Source organism: Stegodyphus dumicola, chromosome 11 (assembly GCF_044657685.1).
Source record: "Stegodyphus dumicola isolate Sdum_Otavi_A_Nest chromosome 11, ASM4465768v1".
Taxonomy (NCBI): domain Eukaryota; kingdom Metazoa; phylum Arthropoda; class Arachnida; order Araneae; family Eresidae; genus Stegodyphus; species Stegodyphus dumicola.
The window spans coordinates 93,896,672-93,919,042 of NC_140778.1; the positions used below are offsets into that span (position 1 = coordinate 93,896,672).

The 22,371-nt window shown below is 31.0% G+C and overlaps 1 protein-coding gene across 4 annotated transcripts in view; it reads left to right on the forward strand.

Annotated features, from left to right (window-relative positions):
* Positions 1 to 22,371, forward strand: part of tefu (Serine/threonine-protein kinase tefu) — a 240,355-nt gene that overhangs the window by 166,441 nt on the left and 51,543 nt on the right. For all 4 annotated transcript variants that reach the window (XM_085827007.1, XM_085827010.1, XM_085827009.1 and 1 more), the window contains 4 exons: positions 11,522 to 11,738; positions 13,965 to 14,072; positions 19,356 to 19,502; positions 20,892 to 21,030. In XM_085827007.1, coding sequence (XP_085683133.1) covers positions 11,522 to 11,738; positions 13,965 to 14,072; positions 19,356 to 19,502; positions 20,892 to 21,030 — 611 coding nt within the window. The remainder of the gene's footprint in view (positions 1 to 11,521; positions 11,739 to 13,964; positions 14,073 to 19,355; positions 19,503 to 20,891; positions 21,031 to 22,371) is intronic.

The window sequence follows — 22,371 nt, forward strand, 5'->3', positions numbered from 1 at the left end:
TTCTGAGGTAAACTTTGCCAAATCTGGCATTTAAATCATCACCTGACATTTGTTTACATTTGTATGCGTAGCTGCATATGAATGTCCACTCGTAAATTGCTGTAATTTTTACTATTAACATCATGTTTATTATTTTTACAGATATTTCTAAGAACAGGATTCGTACAACTCAACTTTTAAAGCGTGTTTTTGAGCATTTTGTTTACAATTCTCGTGCTGAAGTAGTGCTTGTGTTTGACTTGCTTATGACGCTTATCTTTCATTTGATTGCCTAAAATTGATACAGTCTTTGATATTATAATTTATAAATATGGATAATGAACCAAACAAGTGAATGTCTGGAAGAAGACTTAAAAAATACAGGTTCTGTGGTAACCAGTTTACTAAGAAATTCTCTCCTCCAAAACAACTCAATGCTTCCAGTAAAAAATTGGATAATGCCTCGGACATGCAGAATGATGTAGCTTTTACGGGTTATTTACTTATTGATAAATGTATTGTTTTCAAAATGATAGAAGACTGTGTTGTGTGCAAAATTTGTGATGGAAGGATTAAAATTTCATCAAATATTGTAGGTGGACTTTCTGTAAAATTTGGAATTTTTTGTCATTTTTGTGGTGAACTGTCATGCAGTCGAAACTCAGCAATGCCAGGTAAACAAAAAAACGTTTGGCTGAAATAAATTCCAGGTTTATTTATGCTATGCACGAACTAGATCAAGGACTATCAGGTGCAAAAACATTTTGTGGAATAAGGGATTTGTCTCCACCTATTACATTCAAAGCTTACAACTCGGTGAATAAACAAATAAAAGATGCTTCTTTCATGGTCGCTAAAAAAGCATTCCTTCTGCTGTCAAAGAAGAAATCAAGTGTAATAATAATAATTCGGATTTGACTGTCAGTGGAGGTGGTACTTGAAGGATCCATGGCCATACTTCTTTAGTTGAGTGTGTGCAGTGATAGGAACATTGTGTGGAAAAGTGATTGATGTGGAAGTTCTTTCTTCATATTGCAAAGGTTGCAATTGTTCAAGCCGGAGGATATTCTTATCTAGTATTGGTGCGTAGCCTCCACGGTATTAACATGTAATAGATGTATTTTACAGAAAGTTTGGGATGAATTTCTTACTTTTTGGAGAACGTCTGGAAGAACAATGAAAACATAATATTTGAACTAGAATCTTTTTCTTAACATGTTTACTATTTTCCCTACTTTTCACTAGACACACGTAAGGAAAATATCAAAAATGCTTCTAATTTTATCACATTATAGAAAGGAAATTTTTCATTAATAAAGAAATGGAAAACCGACAGTTTAAAAGATTTATCTAATATATCTTAATGCATCATACACAGAGCTGGCGCTAGGCATTTTCTCACCTGATGCAATGTGTGCAGATCCTAAATTCTGCTGCCTAGTGCCTTTCTAAATTTTGCTTCCAGTGCCTGATGTAAATTCTAAAAGTTTTGTCATTTCTAGATTTTGTTGCTCGATGTGTCTCTAAATTCTAAAAATTCTGCTACACCAGGTCTGTAACCGGCACTTGCCACATATATTTCATATTTTTTCTTATGTTCAAATTACTAAAGAGGAGAAATTAGCAGCTCTTTCTATACTTTCTAAATGCATTTAGTTTTTATTATTATTGTTATTATTATTATTATTATTATAGAATAACAGAAATATTTAATTAAATCCAAAATTCTAAAAGGAAAAGGAAACATGTTGAAGAAAACTGAATACATAAAGAGAAAGAAAGTTATTCTTCAAAGATATGTACAGTTATTATGTAAATTACCCAGTTTGTTTATAATTTCAGCCTTTACTATAATTTTTCATTTCTGTGTCCTCACCAGAATGCAAATCATTTAGATAGTTTTTAAACTGAGGTTTTTGAAGTGTAAGACAGAGTGTGTTTCTGGCCTCCACTTGCTTGCTGCATTAGTTCCTGCTAGCTCTGATCATTTGTAATTATTCGTCTTTGCATTGTCACCGCAGACATTTGAATTTGTGAGGATGATAGAATTACTGAGTCAGCTTGAATTAAAATTAAATTGTATAGTATTTGACCACTAGTCCACATTTTTAGTTTGAATTTGACTCTTCTTGTTGAATTATATCACCACGAGATGTATTTGATTTTGTTAGCATAAGAACATGCATTTATGTTCTAAGTTCTTTTTAAATAAAGAGGCTTATTCAAACCTTTGTCTTACTTTGTAGTTACTTTCAGACCTAGCAATAATATGCTTCATGTCTGTGTCGATATTGTGGACTGTTTAACTCTTACTTGATCAAGTAAACTCTCATAGGTACATTGTGAAGAGGTTGACAAGTTAGGAGATAAAGCACGCAGAAACTAGTGAGAACACTGCTTTGTGTATTAAGACAAATTTCTGATTGTTAGAAAAGATGCTTAAAGAGAAGGAAATTGGTGTAAGTTAGCCGAAATGTCTGGGAAGATTTCAAAATTTCAAATTAAAAAGATGCGTAAATATTTTGTTGGTGAAATTTTATTAGATTATGATTTTAATAGGGCTTTTTTAACAAGTATTGTTAAAAAATAAATAAAATTTAATAGTGGCCATGCAAGTCCATAATGACTGAGGTTATCTAACTAATTTAATTAAATTATTTATAACTAATTGCTTACCTTTATAAATTATCTCTGTATATTAAAGGGAGCTATTGCCTTTCATTTATCCTTACCGTGGTCACAAGATAAAACACAAAAATGTAAAATTCATGTAAAACTTATTCTTCTCATCTAGTGAGACTTGAACTAATACAAAACAACTTATTACTCTGGTGCTTTAGTGGCTTCTTGGAACCTTAACCCCTTCGCGCCTTCTTCGCCCGGGTAGCGCAAACGCACGCTTATCGCGGAGGCCGGCAGTGTCTTACGCGAGCATCTATCCAGGGCCGGGGGCTGTTTATTAAGCCTAAATTCATGAAATTTCCGATTTATTGTTTAATAATGCTCTATAGAGTATTTAAATGGCTTATGCTTTATAGATATTTTTATATATACTTTAATTACCTTATATCTTGTTTAAATGCATATTTTACACATTTTATTTTCATTACTCACCATTTTATGACTTTTAACGTTATACATCTGAAAACTAAATATATTACTTAAAATTTTCTTTTCGTATGAAAAATTTGAAAACAGGGATCTACAGACAGTCCTACGTTACATTCCTTGCACTTGTAATAACGACATTGATGATGAAGACATTAATTAATTAAGGATTAATGATGATGAGGACATTTCGTACATCTGTATGCCGACGTACTCATCATCATTAGATTCGTCAGATTCTTTATAATCAGAATATATCATAGTATCACTATCACTACTATCAGAATCTGTTTCAGAATCAATATCTGAAATATTTTGCATCATTTCTGCTATTTCATGCTCTGTTAAACATTTTGGACGCTTCGACATTGCAACGGTAAAAGCAGAAAGAATTCACGTCTAACAAGATCTAATTATTTTCTAAAAACTGAACTGCAAACCAAAATACCCAACGTTTTAGCAAAAATAAAACTTCTCTACTTAAAATAAACAACTACCACGTGCGAATTTAAAAAGACGTCATAAATCACGCCATTCGGAAACATTTATTTCCCCTTTTGTTTATATAATCAAAAACACGTGTATGTGAGTCATGCTTCTCTCATTTCGAGTAGAAGGTCTAATGTACATGCATCTGAAACCATATGGACATACATTGCCATCTTGTGGCAGAAATTATAGTTTTTAAAATGTTCCATGACACTGGCACAAATACGTGACAGTCAGGGGCTGAACGGGAAAATGCTCTGGCACACCTGCGTGTTGGCCGGGAAGTGAGTGTGTTCATTGCTGGTACATATACGTGACAGTCGGCACGAAGGAGTTAACCTTTAAGTATATTAACCTGGGTTACAACCCCTGAAACTCTACACAAAGCTACAACACAAACTGTGTCAGGCAAAACCAAGCTAACTTTCAAAACTAGCCAACTATGCCTACATCAAGCCTTTCAGGTTTGTTCTGATCAGCAGATCTCTCTATAGGCAAGCAGCAGATGTGACAACAGCCAGTCTTTTGTTATGAATCATGCTGATTATGATTTTCCTTCTCATTTTAACCTGTGCCACTTGATGTATAATCTACCTTCTATTTAAACCTCTAAACTGAGCAAATATGTGACAAAATGAGAAATCAGCATAAAGCTAACTTTTGAAAATGTAAATAAAATGCCACTTATCTTTTTTCAAATATGTCCAACTATTATAAGTGTAAAATATTTAGTTCTACTTAATAAATTTCATAAAGTTTATTTTATTCTCAAACTTATTAATAATTATGCTAATTATATTTAATAAGAATGCATCCTACTTACGGATCTATTTTATTTTTAGGATGATATTACAAAAGGGAAGTTCAGGCATAGATAATATTTTCAATTGAATTGATTCACTTCCCATTTGCTTATATGTTCTTAATTGTTTTGTTAATGGCCCTTAAAAGATTTTAATTTCCGTGTGCAGCAGTGTGTACGAACCCTGGGAAGAAACTTAGTGATGGTAAAACTGTCAGTGGGAAAGGTCACCTTACGGATGACAATTGACAATTTATTATGGAAATGCTGTTAGAAAACATTGCAATTCTACAGAAGAGTTTCAAAAGTTGGTGTGAGCAATATTTTACCATAAACGTTCAAGCAACATGGAACCTACTCACAATTTTTGCCCAACAGGAAAGGATTCATGGTATACGTATCAAAAAGCGAGGGCGAATAGAAATCTGAAATCGTACAAACATAAAAATTCAATTCCACCATCTGAATGGATGCCATCAAGGGTATATTTAAAGATCTTAGCATGCCATTATTACTAAAAAAGTGTTTAGGAAGACATACACAGAATCTAAATGAATTGTTGAATGCTTTGATTTGGAAATTGTATTCTTAAAAATTCAAGTTGTGGTTATAATATTGTCAAGACAGCAGTGAATGGGGCAGTTATTATATGCATCGGTGGTCAAGCTGAGCGATTACATACTATGAATGCACTTGGATACCGAATTGTAGTCAAGTTTGCAGCAGACACTGATCAGCATCATATTCAGTCAGCTGAAATGAAGACAGAGATGTCTACAGTAGATGCTTGCAGAGCAAGAAAAAGAGCCAAAATTGTTCCAGTAACAGCTATTGAATAAATGAAGGGTATGGTGTATGCAACCAGGAAGTTTTAGTGTTATTTGAGAGGAAATATATTGAAAATTTTGAAAATTTAAAACTATTTTTCTCAAAATGGTGATTTTCATTTTGTGCGCACTCTTTAAAAAATCTATCATAGCTATTGATTTAAAAATTTCAGGTTAAGTACATGGTGATGTTGCTGAAAAAAATGCACTATTTTCTTTGAAAAATTAATTTTAACTATTTATATAATTTTCCTTAAAAATTTTTATATGCTATTTCTGTTTTCTAACAACTTATGATAATGGTGTTAATATTCTTTGATATTATAAGACTTAAATAGATGAAGAATTATACCTTATGATATTTTATCTCAAAATTGTAAAAATTATTACTGTAATTAAATTTGTATTACTGTCAGTTTGCACGCAGTACAAATTTTAAATTTTTGGAAAATACAGTTTATTTTAAAATACAGTTTTACACATGATTAGTAAAATAAATCAAGTTTACACATGATACAGTTTTACACACGATTAGTAAATTAAAATACTTATTAAAACTCGAAAATCAGCCAAAATTCTCACTTTTTGTATTGCGCAAAAGTGATGACTTCCCTTAAAGAAATGTGAAAGGCATAGGGAGAGAAATGCAACTAAATCTGATTATTAGACTTTCTGATTATTAGGTTCTAAATTCTTTACTTTTTGTCTCTATATATACACATTACATGTAGTTTATATTTTGTATAATGTTATGTTTTCGTATCACATGTGTCATTTTTGTATGTTTTATATATGAGAGAGTTGATGAACCAGGTGATGGGACATAGTAAAATCTAAAGGCTATGTCCTTGTAAAAAATCATTTTTTCATTCGCCTTTATCCTTCCCCTTATCTCCTTCATTTAAGTTGGATATTTCCCCTTTCCATCCTTTACATGATGGTGACATAGGTGATGTGGAACTTCAAATCAAAATTTCCAAAACCAAAACTATTCTCTTACCCTATAAGCCTCTATATAGGCTAACTATGCATTTTCTCACTTGCTTGATTCAAACCAATATATAATTGCCCACTTCTCTGTATCATACATTGTCTGAAGATGTGCTAACCCTTCTGAAATAGTGGGGTGTATATTACACCTATGATAATATGTAAATTAGAATATACACTGGTGTGCAAAAATTAAGGACGAGACGGTTTTTCAATACAGTCAAAAGTCGTTAATTCGGACACCCATAATCCGGAATGATCTATAATCCGGACCTCAAAGCTAAAAACTTTCTGCGCATGCGCCGCGTTGACACATGCACATAGGCGTTCACGCGTGCATGTAAGACCTTTACGCGCACGCTCATATGCGTGTGCGCAAGTGTATAACGTTTTCGCGTGCGCGTTTAATGTATAACGGACGGTGCAAGCTAAAATTATATAATTATCTATTTCAGTTAATGTTGATGATTGCATTGTTTCTTAATCTTCGAGTTGGATGGGCTTATTATTTTTTGCAGACTATAAGAGCAATTTTATAAAAGTAAACTTGAACTTTCGATTATGTCAATTTCCGATTCTGGAGCTCCCAAAGGATCTATAAAACGAAAGTATGTCTTGATGTTCGTCAAACAAAAAGTGGAATTGCTGCAAAAAATGGATAAAGACATGAAGAAGGTGACAGAGAGGTTAGTGAAAACGAAAAAATTTCGATTGACAAGTTAGTCGGTATTCTCGGCACAGCAATTACGGGACTTGTAACTGAACAAGAAATCATGTCTCTTTATAGAATTAAAGAGAAAGTATTATCACATAAAACGAAACAACTTACATTGAAAGAAATGTTTAATAAAGTAAACAAATAAATATTAAGCTTCTTTTTTTGTAAATTTTGATACCCTTTAGATCATAATTGTTCTTTATTTCATAAATTATGGTTTCATATTTTTAATTTTAGAATTTGTGCATGCCATCTTACGAGATTTAAACTGATGATCTATAATCCGGAAAAATCGATAATCCGGAATCACCGAAGTCCCGACGAGTCCGGATTAACGACTTTTGACTGTATAACTTTGTACAAAAGCTTTCCAAATCAACACATTTAATACCGTAAGATCCCCAATACATAAGGACATGAATAATGTAAGCAACACTTACTAAAAGAGAAATCAGAGGGATAAAATGAAGCTTTATTGAAAAATAAGCATGGAGCCCAATGCGACTGAAGGCCGAAACATCCCTGTGATGAGTGTCCAACAAGAAACATCCGGTCTTTAATAGGGGATATGATCTCTCCTGACTGCTAGGCAGGTTTCACAGCGTCTGCCCATGCTGAGAATGAGGGTGTTAATGAGTTGTTGAGGCATTGCTGCCCATTCGTCTTGTAGCGCCAATCGAAGCTCCGGAATCTTTACTGGTGGTAAGGTACGAGCTGCCAAGCGTCTGCCTAGAAAATCCCATACATGCTCGATGGGATTGAGATCCGGAGATCGTGCCCGGCCAATCCATACGTTCAATATCCTCACTCTCTAAGAGCTGTTCGGCAGCTACTGTGCAATGACATGGTGGATTGTCGTCCATGAAAAGGAAATGCGGACCCATAGCGCCTCTAAAAAGACGCACATATGGAAGAAGAATCTCGTTACAATAATGGGTCCCGTTCACTAAACCTGCGTCGAAGATGTGAAGGTCTGTATGACTACCAAGCATGATGCCTCTCCAAACGAGAACACCGCCACCTCCATACCTGTCCCTTTCACTAATGTTCGAGGGATGATTGCGGCTTCCCCGCTCTCTCCAGATGAGTATGCGATGAGAATCGCTACTCAGACTGAATCTGTTCTCTTCTGTAAAGAGTACTCGTCCCCATTCATTGTCTCTCCAATTATGGTGTTCCCGGCACCACAGAGAATGCCTTCTCCGATGGGCAGGCGTTAGAGGTACACACCGTACAGGGCATCATGCAAACAGACCACCACCGTGCTGTCTTTTGGCCACGGTAAAACGCGATATCGGTCGTCCAGTCGCCTGTGTCGTGTGTCTAGCGATTTCTCCCGCTGTCTGCCGCCTGTTTCTTCTGGCCTGTAAGGCAATATACCGGTCATCTGCGGGTGTGGTTCCTCGTGGACGACCACTACTAAACTCCCGGATAGCTGTTCCTGTAGTTTGAAATTGTCTCCAAAGTCGTGAAACGATGCTGTGAGCAATTCGGAACTCTGCAGCCACACTTGTCACACTGCGGCCTTCCCGTAACTTCCCAATGATTCGACCTCAGGTAAAAGCATCCAGATGTCGTCTAACAGATTGATTATTCGCCATTTCTTGCTGAGGCAGCAACTCGGTGTGATTTTAACTGCTATACGGCGTGCAATCTTTTTGCCAGAAATAATGATCTTACACTGACATCATGCTTTCTACTACTCAGACACTCCCCTATTACGTCTACCTGTATATCTGCGCATGTGCTACCGTACATCACCTTACTTAATCTCCTGATCGGTCTTTTTGTCCGCTCTGCCTCTTTGTTCAGCTGATATGCTAATTTTTCGACTTCGTCCTTAATTTTTGCACACCAGTGTATGTCTCAAAATTTAGTTTCCCAGTAACAAATAATGTGCAGTCTATGGTTGCACTTGTCTGCGAGCTTCATCATTCTGTCTACGCATATAATATCAAGCATTTCAAATTTTGTAAGTAACTCATTAACCCCTTAACTGCCGCGGGCGTATATATACGCCTTGCTCAGCCGATGCGTTAACTGCCCCAGATGCGCAGCCGATGCGTTAACTTTGCGAATAATTTTAGGTGTAGCAGCGCAAAGCAAATGATAGCAGTATGGAAGGACGTATATGTACGCTTGGGGCAGTTAACGCATTGGCTGAGCAAGGCTTATATATACGCCCGCGGCAGTTAAGGGGTTAATATACAAACATTGCAAAACGCTATCCAAATATGAGTAAAAAGTAACACCCACAAGAACAGTTATTGGAGATACAAAGGAAATGATGAAAATGACATTTTTATTACTGCAGCAAATTTCTATACTCAAAACTTCGAAATTAGTCCTGAAAATTAATGAAAATTACATTGACTCTTCTTTCTTTAATATCTCAAATGAGCTATCCAAGTAGTTAATAAATGAAAATAAATTGTAAAAAATGTATAAACTGAATAATTAAATTTAAGAATGGTCATTAACTAACTGTAAATCCTAGAAAAAGGTACAAAATAAGAAGTTAATAATAAATAAATGTAAGATTAATAATATTATAATTAAATGAATTATCATATTTTTTATTTATTTTTGAAGGATTTATTCTTAATTAATGATTGCTATTTAATTTATTTTTAAGTATAAACATTTTTGCTGTTTATTTTATTAATTATTTGGATAGTTTTTTTGTAATATTCATTTATTAGTGAGGTATTTAGAAAAATTTGAAATATTCAAAATACTTTATATTGAAATTAATTATTGCTGCATCTATGCAATTTAAACAGTTATTTCAAGAAATTTCACAAAAAAAAATGTTTCTTACTTATAATTGTATTTCCACTAGCGAATAAAATAATATATACATTATTTACTCAAGTGTTCCCCCTTTTTTATTAATTTTTTCATGCAAAAAATGAAGAGGGAAATATTTTATGCATAATTGAATTTTTAACGGATGCAGTTACAGTAAGAACTTAAGAAAAGAAAAATATTCATTGGATAAGCTACTGGTTACTATGACTATATTGTTTATTTAAATGAAACCTACATTCCAATAAAAATACATAGTAGTATTAACATTACAGTGTTTAATAATTTATCTTCATTTCTCCTTCCCTATATCTTGAATATTGCCCACACTTATTGTCAATAGACCTTAAATCATTCAGTTCTGCTAGAACCATGTCATCTGCTGCACATTGCAAGTTATCATCTTCATCATTATTCTGTCTTCCATCATGCAATGATTTTCATAATCATCAAGAACATTAGATATCCCTGTTTTCTTGAAGCTCTTCACTATAAATGCTCCTTAAATCAGAACCCATGCACTCAGAATGCATCAGCAAATCAATAAGATGAAAATAAACACTACATGGAAGAATTTGTTGTAATATTTAGTGGAGTGTGCTTTCTGATCATTTTGAGAAAGGTAGAAATTATGTGAATATTTAAAAAACTTTCAGAACCTTGTGCTGAAAATCTAGAAGTGAAAATACATGAGTAATTTATTGGTGGATATTTATCACTTTGCTTAATGAATGACTAACAACTGCAGTAAGAACATTCTGCAGCAGTAATGTTACATCTGTCGACAAGCTCAGTAATCTTCTGAAAATCTTTAACAATTACTGTTCTTAAGACACAATAACACGCCGAATAAATACTAATTCAGAAATCAAACAACAAAAATCAGCGTTATATTTACAAAGTTTTCACAGGACTAGTTTCGATGGTTTTACCGAACCACCATCATCAGGCAGCTGAAGATGGTGGTTCGGTAAAACCATCGAAACTAGTCCTGTGAAAACTTTGTAAATATAACACTGATTTTTGTTGTTTGATTTCTGAATTAATTACTGTTCTCCTTCTGAAAAGGGGAAAAAAAAATAAGGAAGTGAAAAATCAGAATTTTTGGAGACAATTGGATATCTCAAACCTTTCCTTAGTCATCTTTAAAGTGGTGGAGAATAAGAGGATTTATCACATTCCCCCATGCATGCTCTTGTGGTGTAAGCAGTCGCACATTTTTTTTTTTTAAGATCTATGATTTGAATTCCAGTGAGGGCACATTAAATTTGCCTCATTTCTGAAGCTCCAATGCTGTAAATAGCTGTAGAGAAGTATTCGAACTAAAATGTGCTTGACTATGATTTGCCACTGCCTAAATTTGGTTGATTGGGTCTAGTGCCTCTTCCTATTTGCTCTTTAAGTGGAGGAGAATATAAAAAATTACTTATTTCACTAAAGTATTATAATAATTTATATTTATAAAAATGTTAGTTTTCTTGTAAAATATTGATTTTCTTAATCTCTAAGAAATATTTAATGGCAAACAAATCCTTTCAAAAGAAAAAGGCCTATCAGTGGCTAAAAAACATTGGTAGTTCATCCCAAGTTTAGTTGCTGGTGACTTATGGCCTGCTGCATTGCTCTTATTGTATATATTAATATATACTATTCTATTGCATATGCATTGAATATGAATTACATAAATTAGTATTGTTGTATATGTTAATATGGATTGTATTGTGTATGCATTGTATATGAATGGCATTAATTAACATAATTGTATACATTAATATAAATGATAAATCTGTTTTACTATAGCCAAAGAAAAACTCATGTGATTATGACAAAGCAAATTCTTATTGATCAAGAAGAAATGGCAGCTCTTGAAGCAGATCAAAAGAAATTTCTTGAAAAAGCAATCATTAACTACTTAAAATGCTTGTGTGGTACAGATACTCATGATGTATGGATATTTCGTCTAATTTCCTTGTGGTTTGAAAACTTGTCACATAAGGAAATAAATCAAATTATTTCTGTAAGAAAGGTTTTTTTTTTTTTTTTTTTTTTTTTTTTTTTTAAATCTAATGTCATTTGATTAATATTCGGTTTATGAGGTGTTAGATTAATCTAAGTGTTTTTAAGTACAGGTTTCTTCGAAACAATAGAAAATAATAAATTATAATAAGTTTAATTATGAATTACAAGAAGAAGTAATAGAAAATCTGAAAAGTTTTTAGTGAGTCCTCCCTCTTTTAAGAATTTCTTGGTCTGTTCATTAAAAGCATTTGAAAGTTAAAACCATGAATTACGTGTATTCCTCCCCCCCATTCCAAAAAAGAAAATGGTTAATTTTTCTGATTATTCATTTGCCTTCTGCTTTACATAATGTTTTAAAAGTATTTATAAATTTATTTAGATTAGAAATAAATCCATACAAAACTCTTCATAAGTAAGGATTTAACATTAAAAAATGATAAAATATAAATTTATTAAAAAAAATATGGAAAACCATTTAAAAAAATATTGTTAACTGATAAAAAAGAAATTTATTGGGGGGCGGTTGTTAGTAAGCAACATCGCCCATGTGTTTAACTGCAGCTTTAACAGGAATAAGGGAAAATTTCCCTTAGAAAGTTCATGAAAAGTCCTCCATTTAGGCAGATAGTTCTTGTATGCTTTGCTATAATTTAATCCATGTTACCATGTAACTCCAAATGGAAAGAGCCAAATTTAAAAGTGTTTTACAAGTTAATCACACTTAATAAACAATATTGAAGTAATATATGATACATACAATTAGTTTTCCAGAATCATGCATTTACATAAATGTAAAACTGAGTTTTTTATCACCTTCATACTTTTCAAAAACACATACTCAACATAATTAATGAGAAAAATTTCATATCGATGTACTTTTCTACATATTTTATCTATAAATTCAAGACAAATGAAAGTAAAAGGATGTATATATAGAAAAAGAATATGCTTAAATATTATGAAGAAATGTTATCTTTTTTGATGAAATCGCTTCATTTTGAATAGTTTCATTCTTTTAGAAATGTGGTTTTGGCAACAGTTTTTCATTCAATGCTTGTATACTGGACCTCTGACTGTTGAAAATATGAGAAAATATTTATTGCTTATTTCACTGTTTTTAAGATACTGAAAAGTTGATTTTTTTTTTCAATGGGAAGTTTGTTAATTTATTTATTAAGATAATTAATATTTGTATTAAGGGATATTGCTTATTTCATGCTGCTTTTTTTCTTTTGATTTTTGGACATGCAACGCGCACAATCTTCTTATTCTGACACGCATGTGTCTCACGAGGGACAACAAAAAGAATTTCTTTTTTTCTTTTCTTTTATTAGCTAATGGCAAAGAGGATTGTATATTTTAAATTATGTCATCCACAAAGTGCAATTTTGATTGCTTATTGCTTTCTGATGATAATTTCATTCTTTTAGAAATGTGGTTTTGGCAACAGTTTTTCATTCATTGCTTTGGATACTTTACTCTGACTGTTTTCTCTTGAAAATATGAGATTTATTGCTTATTTTATTGTGATTTTTTATATTGTTTTAATTATATATAATTTTAATTGTATAAAAAGTTTTGCATGATTTTTTTTAGGAAACAAAATTCTTAATTTCCTTTATACCATTTGAATTATTCAGATTTGCAATAGGAATTTGGTTAGTTTGTTTTTTAGTATAAATAATATTTGTGTTAAGGGATATTGCTTATTTCATTGTATTTTTTTAATATGTGATACATTTTTATTGATTATATATATATATATATATAATTGTTCTTCAGGATTTCAATTTATTGTTTGGTGTTCCCTTTAGGTATTTTTAGGGTACATTTAAAAGCTAGACAAATGCTGGTCGTGTAGAGGCTAGTTTATAATAAAAAAAGTCTATCTGAGTATTAAATTGTTTATAATTGGTAAGAATTTTTTATAATTAGCAAGAAAGCGAGATCATAGTTATATCTTAGAAATAGCATGGTGTGTGATGCTCGGATGGCTAAAAATCTAATAAAGGTACTTATAATTTGAGAAATTAGGAATAAGTTAGCTAAAATTGAATACATGCTTAATCGGAAAATCTTTTGATAATCTGATTTATTAATTTGCTCATGATAAACATTTCTGCAAAATGTATTCTATTTTATATCTTTTGACAAGTATTGCCATTTTTTTTTTTTTCTTTTTTCTATTTGATATCTTTAGTGTCATTTCTTTTTTTTCCCCTAGGATAAAATAAAAGATTTGCAATCTTATAAATTTTTGCCACTTATGTATCAGTTGGCTGCCAGGATGGGAACTCAAGCTTCAGCCCTTTTTACAAATACCCTTACACAAGTAAGATTTCATATTATATATAATTTTTGAGGTTTTATAATGCACTACAATTCCATTTATTCGATTTAATTAAAGTGCAGTTCTAAATAATCTATGGTTAAGTTTGTTTTAATTTAAAAGAGAGAGTTGTTTCTCCAGAGAAATTGCTTGCTCTGTGTACAACATTTTTGACAGTGACATTTTCGAATATATTTAAAATAAGTTTCGAAATTTCCATTTCCTTATTTACACTGTTATTTAACCCTTTGGGTCATTTGACGAGTGAGACTCGTCATCTGCTTACTTTGTCGAAGTCCACTGTAATCAGTGTTGTAAGTAAAATGCTGTTTCAAAAATATATTTATGTCACCAATATAAGTATATTTCAAATAAAATGTATTACTTTTACATATTAATCCATATAGGAACAAATTAAATCAGTCCCATGGGCATAAAAATCTTCAAATTATTCAGTACTCAAAAGGTTAAATAACATAGAGCTATAACTATCATCAGAATGTTATGGTAGCATTCCTTTGATCATCTTTAATTCCCTCCCCCAAAAACTGCTGTTCTTTACATATAGCAAAAGTTTTTTATAGTTGATTAAAATCTTTTGTTTCTGTTTTTGATAGTTTATATTCTTTAGGGGCAATCTTTTAGCACAATGCAATCCATTAATAAATGTAAGTGCTCTAAGTTCCCTTCAAACAGAGACATTTTGTAGCTCACTTTTCTAGGCAAGTATGCTGTAATCACTTAAAATGATAATATAAAAGAAGACTATTGAAAAACTAATTGCTTAGTTTAGGCATCATATTTCAGTTTTAAATTGTTTTGCTTTGTTAATTAGCGAGAATTTTGTTAAATGGAAGTTTTGCTGTATGTAACTTGTCTCTATTGCTCCCTTTCAATTGTTACAGAAGCATTTATCATGCAACAAATATTTTTATATTATTTTTTGAATGGGTTAATAGATACATTTTTTGCATTTTGTGTGATTTTGTAATTTTTATCCTGATTTCAGTTTAAGATGCTTTAAAAAACAAGCAAACTTCTGCTTAAAAGTGCCATTTGATACGATGTAAAAGTGAATATGAGTTTCATTCTTGAGAAACAGTTCATAATTTTGTTTACATTTTGCCAATTAATGCATTTGAATTAAAACTGTCTTTTACAGCCATCATTCATTATTCTTTAAAAATTTATAAAATGCTTTAGTAAATAGATTGCAATCATTTATGTAAGAAATACCAAAGTACTAAATTTAACATGAAAATATGTAATCAATTAAATAATATTATGTTGTCGAGACATTAGGATTTTTGGAATCCAGAGAGATGAAAAATTAGCAACCGCCTTCGCTGGGTATCGAACCACGGACTGCTGAAATACCGGCTCAATATGCTGACCACTACGCCATGAAGACACGCTAAGAAAGCGTGAGAAGTACCTATTATACTCCTCTTTATAAAGAGCGACTGGGGTATTCTTAGGGTACCCAATCGCCAAATCCTGGGTGTGGAGAATCCTCATCCAATACCCTTTTAGTTCAGGTGCCGCTGTAGAGACATTAGGATTTTTGGAAGCCGGAGAGATGGAAAATTAGCAACCGCTTTTTCCGGGAATTGAACCACAGACCTCTGAAATACCGGTTCAGTGTGCTGACCTCTACACCATGAAGGCAAGCTTGGAAAGTGGGAGAAGTACCTTATATACTCCCCTTTTTAAAGGGCGACTGGGGTTTTTTAGAAGACCCAATTGCCAAATCCTGGGTGTGGAGAATCCTCATCCAACACCCCCTTAGTTCGGGCACCACTGTGGAGACATTAGGATTTTTGGAAGCCGGAGAGATGAAAAATTAGCAACCGCCTTCGCCGTGAATTGAACCTCTGAAATACTGGCTCAGTGTCACGAAGGCACGCTAGGAAAGAAGTACCTTATAATGTAATTGTAAAATAATAAAAAAAGAATATTGGGTGTGTGTGTGCAAGCATATCGAAAACTAATCAAGCTCTGTTATGATGACTTCCCTTTAGTTTTCTTAGTTATTCCCCTTAGTTGATTGGTACACTGTAAAATTTCATATAAAAATTTGTTATTGTTTTTCTTTGCAAGTAAATGCTGATAGGATTATATGAAAATATGTTTGTGGTATGTTTAATTAATCTAAGTAAAATCATGCATTTAAATTTTATACTGATGACTCAAGGTTATACTTTTCAAACATGGCAAATTTAATGCAATAGCAGTTTTTTCAACTTATTTACTGCATATTAATGATCTAGAAGTTTACTTTCTTAAGTACCTGGAATCTCTGTTCAAATGATAATTATGATACTTCAAGTACTTTTGGGTATAATTCATGTTGTTAGTCTCATTATGTGAGATCTGTCATTGGTTGACTAGCAAATATGTGATATGATATAATATGATAGCAAATATATATTCATTGTTCACATAGTGAAGGAAATTGCTGTTTTGGTGTATGCCATGAGAGTGTGGAATATAGGTATTTTAAACAAAGAGCTATGATATTTGATGATGGTTATTATGTTTCTGTGAATAATGTGCACCATCAGTTTCCTTTTTAATACAAAGTCAGTTACTCTGTTTTTTAATCTGTCATATAAGTTATGCATTCTCTTTATTACTAATATTTAGTATTTATTGATATATATATAGTACAAAGTCCGAAATCCGGACGTCCGTTATCGGGAATGATCTAAAATCCGGACCTCAAAGCCACAAACGTTTTTTTTTTCTTTTTTGTATGCTTTACGTATGCACATTTGATTTTTCCTTCCATAATAAAACATAAAGATTTTCACTTACAAATTCCGATTCTTAATTTTACTTAAGCACTAAATAAAATACCTCTTTATGGAAAAACAATCATGTAAACATAAATTTTTGAGATTAATAATTTGGCTCCCTAGCTGAGTGTCTGTTTGGCATACAATTCAAACTGAAACATTCACCTATTTTATATCCCTGATGCCGACCTGGCGAGTCATTATTTATTATATTTTGCTTTCATCACCACATGTTTATCAATACATGACAGCTTCAGTAATAACTCATGCAGTGATGTCTAAACTTTTTTTTTTGTGTTAGTAATTGAATAACAAGAGTATGGCAACCTTTTTATGCTAACATTATACTTGGGGATGATTATAGATTTTTAAATGCTCTAAGAAAGGTTGACGAGAAAAAAAATTCAACCACATTTTTTTTTAATATATATATGCTAAAAAAGATTATGTTATTGAAACTTGTAGGCCAAAAGATTACATTTAGTGCTATTTTAATTAAGAATAGCTGATATGTTATTCACCATAAACCCAGAAGCAGCAGCAGAATATGTCGGCACCAGATGGCAGAATTTAGGGAAGACAACATTTTTGGAATTTGGGGAAGTACCGAGCGGCAAAATTAAGGAATGAGAATTTTTTATAATGTAAACTTTTCATATTCTCGACACAGCCATTGCAGGAACTTTGTAACTGAACAAGAAATTATGTCTGTTTATAGAATTAAAGAGAAAGTATTAGCACAAAAAAACGAAGCAACTTACATTGAACAACAACTTACATTGAAAGAAATGTTTAATTAAGTAAACAAATAAATATTAAGCTTTTATATATATATATATATACAATTTTGATACCCTTTAGATCATAATTGCTCTTTATTTCATAAATTACAATTTCATATTTTTAATTGTATAATTTCTGCATGCCATCTTACCAGATTTAAATTGATGATCTAATATCGAAAAAAAATCCCAAATCCGGAATCGCAGAAGTCCCGATGAATCCGGATTTCAGACTTTGTACTGTATAATATTTATTAATATTTAGCCCCTTCGGAATACATATTTACTTAACACAACTGAAATTATCTGACTTCATCTTTTAATTCATCGCTACATGAAAGCTAAATAAGAATTTGTGGTAAATATGTTAGATAAATTTTCTCTTCCAAGTAATTTGCAGCAGTAGGATTTTTATTATTATTAAAAGTAAAATTGTTATCAAAGCAGAACACAAAGTAAAATTGCATTGTAACAGTCTTTGTATAAAAATTTCAAAACTGTATTTTATTAATTTTATATGGAAGGAGAAGAGAAGCATTTAAATATTTGATGGATATAATTAAGTTTCCCCCCCCTCTCTTTTATAATGTTCATATGGTCAGTTGTAATTATTGCTACATGGGGATTATGTGCTTTTTTCATTATTTTTTAACCCTTTAACTGTCAAGTTATTTTGATGATTTGGGTACACAAATTGTCAAGTTTTTTTATTGGAAAAACCAAATGTAGCGGAAATAAACATCTCCCAATATATATTCGGGTATGACAATACGATGCACTCAAAAAAAAAAAAAAAAAAATATTACCCCGAGAAATACTCGGGCGTGACATTTTCGAACACCAGTGCTATCTCGGGCATGACAGTTAAAAGGTTAACATTTTGTTTTTTCTGAATTAATTTTTCAATTCATTTGTAGGGAGAAAAGCATTTTTAATATATGTACCTTTAATTTTTTTTCAAGTGTCATTAAAGAAATTTCCATTTTCTGTTAATTAGCAAAAAGTATCATTATTACTTGCAAATTCTTATGTTTCTCTTTGGTATTTTTTACTAAGGAGTTTTTGTTGTTCTCACAGTATGTAAGCTGCTGGGTCATATCTATTGTAAGAGGTGACCTGCACTGTATTTTTTGTCAAATTTTGTAATCTAATGCACATTGGAACAGCATGTGAATGTAAAATAGGATTATTTTAATCAAAAGATGTAATAGAAGTGCATGAATTGATTTTTATTTTAGACAAATGGAATGATGACCTGCAAGATATGAGTGTGTTGTATGGCAGATTAATCAATATTCTGATTAAGTAGGCTATGTTCATTTTCAGAATTCATCAGCAGTAAGTCATCTGTTGAAAATAATACTTATTAACATTAACTTTCAGTCATGAGGCAGTAATATGTTTAATATAGCATACTTTTCATAATTGAGATTCGTTAATAGTTTTCTCAGTGTGTTTATATATGTGTATGTCTGTTTCATAAAACCATATATACTTTCAAAAACCATATCAGTTTTTTGGGGGGAAATGCTTATATGTTTTTCAGAATGCATTTATTTTAAGAGAGTTTTTACGAACTATCTAGATATTTATTTGTGTGCGCAACATAGAAATTAAAATTTTAATCATTCTGTGTCATCTGTGGATCATTTAATTTTAGTGCTGATATCTGATTTATCTTTAAATGCTTGTTTTACTCCTTTTAGCTTATTAAAAGAATTACAATAAATCATCCACATCATGCATTGCCTGTAATCTTAGCTTTAAGCAATGCTGATAAAGATCCACTTGATGCAAAGAAAATATCCACCCAAACAGCTTTATTAGAGCAAGCTGAAGTACCATCAGTAAAAGTAAAGTGCTTTTTTACTTAATACTTTTCTGTTGTATTTTTCATAGGTTTAACATTACATTCTAAAATGCAATTTTTTAACATTTTTATTTGATGATTAAGTAATTGTTTCAGAGATCATAGCTGTTAAATTGTATAAGAATATTTTCTCCTAAAGGGACTTAAAACAATGAAAGTTAAAATTACATGCCTATAATAGTGACAAAATTAAGACTAATGTATTAAAAGTATCATAAATTGCTGAAATCTCTTGCTTTAGAGAAATAAAATACCTGTGTATAGGATGTCTTAAAATTCTCGATAAAGCATTAATTGCCAAAAGAATGATCCTAACAATACATCTCTGATATAGAGTACTATCACTTTCATTATTTCAGTATGTATTTAATTGAACTTGCAGTATTAAGAATGTAAATATTTTGGAACAGGCAGTATTAGAGTGCCAAGTGAACTGTAGCCACCATTATCAATTTAAATAAAAATGAATATTTAGTCTTCTTGACTGCCGAGTTGCTGTTTATTATGGATAAGCATCTAAGTAATCAATACTTTATCAACATTATTACATATATATATGGAATTCACTGCCATAGGAATAGTATTTTTAGAACTGATAGTGACTACTAGTGACAAAAGACATATTTTTCAGCATATTCTGTGTTAATGATATACAACATTACAAACACGTATATATGATTTGTGACTTGCATTAAAAAATGAAAAACATCCAATTAAAATTTAATGAATTGAGTAAGTTATTTAATTTGTGATCTCTGTTCTTTGTAGAAGAAATTATGTATGTTAAGAGTAAAGAAAATTCACTGGCTTTATTTTCTGAATTATGCATTATTTCTCATTCAAATGGACAGTTGTTTGTTATTAAAATTTTGATCTGAAGAGTATGGCTTTCTATTTGGAGAAATTCATTATATCATAAAAGTAATCCTTATACTGTAAAGGTATATTCTTCTAAAATCAAGAATAGAAAATATTGTTTATAGATGCTCATAAATAATTACACTGAATAAAAATGCAAAACCTTTGTTAAGTTACTTGAAATGTTTCTTTCTGTTAAAAAGCAGTATTACTACTTTTAAAAAATATAAATATCTAGTTCTCATAAAATCTAGCTGTGGCTCTTTAAATTTTAAATTTGAGTGAATTTCCTGAAATTTCTAAACTTAAATGTGGTTCAGATTGATATGAAATTTTGCTACATTTAGAGTTTTGAATAATTTTATTATGTTAATAAAATATTTCATTCATTTTGGTTATTTATGTGCAGTTTTTACATTTTTCCAATTTAAAAACATGTAATATGTTTCACAGTTTGTGAATTTTTATCATATTTAAATTTATTTTTTTTACAAATTAATTAAATTTATTTTAGGAAAGAATGAATGCTGCCAAGAAGATTATCTCTCTTCTACAGAGGTCAAAAATAAGCTCCATTTTAAAAAGTTATTCAGATTTGTGTGATGCATATATTTCTTTAGCTTACCTGCCAGTGGATAAAATAACAAAGAAAAGTAAATCATTTTACTACTTTTTATTTATTTTTAGACAGTTGTTACCAATGTGCATCAAATCCATTAATAAAAGTTTTATTATTAGCAGATTATTTTTCATTTTTAATGCTAAATTAAGATGTATTTAAAAAGTTTTTATGTATAAATTGAGAAAATATTATTAGCACCATGCTGAATAATGTGCTTTTATCTCTATTTGAAGTTAGCATGAATTTTCTAAATTGTTCTTATGTGATTTTGTCTGTAATAAAAACAGACATAAACATGAAATAATTATTATGTAATTAGATTTTTCTCAGACCAGCAGTTCTGTAGACAAGTCTTGATATCTGAAGCAGAATGGCATTAAATAAACTCCTGCATGTATATTGTAAAGAACTAAGCTTTATTCTGCATCAAAGTATAGGCTATGGTGGTTTTTTATGTTACTGTCTTTTGAATATATAAATTCTTATTAGTATGGAAATTACTCTTGTTAGTCTGGGCTATTTAGTCTGGAAATACCTGAAAGACTTTGTATGTCTATGTTATGCAACTGAACCACTCACATCCAAAAGAGTATAAGAAGCCATTTTTCTGAATTCTGGTTTTCTAATTACAATATTTTTACATTTACCAAAAGAAATGAATTATGAATCTAATTTAAGAAATCATTTTAAGGTTTAATTAAAATTATTATTACATGCAAATTTTCAAATTTGTTAATTGTTCTTTTCTAGTTTCATGGTATGTTAATAATTTCATACAATAAATTACATAGCATTAATGCCATGGTTCTGACCCTTCCCTAAAGCTACACATTTTCTTTCACTCTAAAATACACATTTATAGTTAAATATCATTATTTTATCCATAAAAATATAAAAGCTCTAAAAATGAACAGCAAAAAGTATTGATGAACTTCATTTTCACTCCCACTGTATAATTCAAAAAGCTCTTGACTTCATTATGAAAATATCAAAATGTCATTTTAAAAAAATCATTTTTTAAGCAATTGGCAAATTTTCATTTTCATAAACTTCCTTTTCAAAAATGTTTCAAAACTCATTACTAGTCCAGCATACCAAAGCTAATTTTGAATGTTTGGCTCTGTAGTAAGTCAGCAAGATTTTCTAATTCACAATTGAGGATCAGACATTGCATCAAGGAGTTAATTCAATATCCTTTATAAAAAAGAAAAACCATGCAAAAAACCTAAAAAAAGCAAAATTTCCATTCAGAATACAAAACTTCAAAGCAGTTTATATTTAACTCCCCCAAAAAAGATAAGGATTAAAAACAAATTTATTCACTAAACACAAATCACCTCTATAAGCCTAAAGTTAAAAAAAATCTCATCAC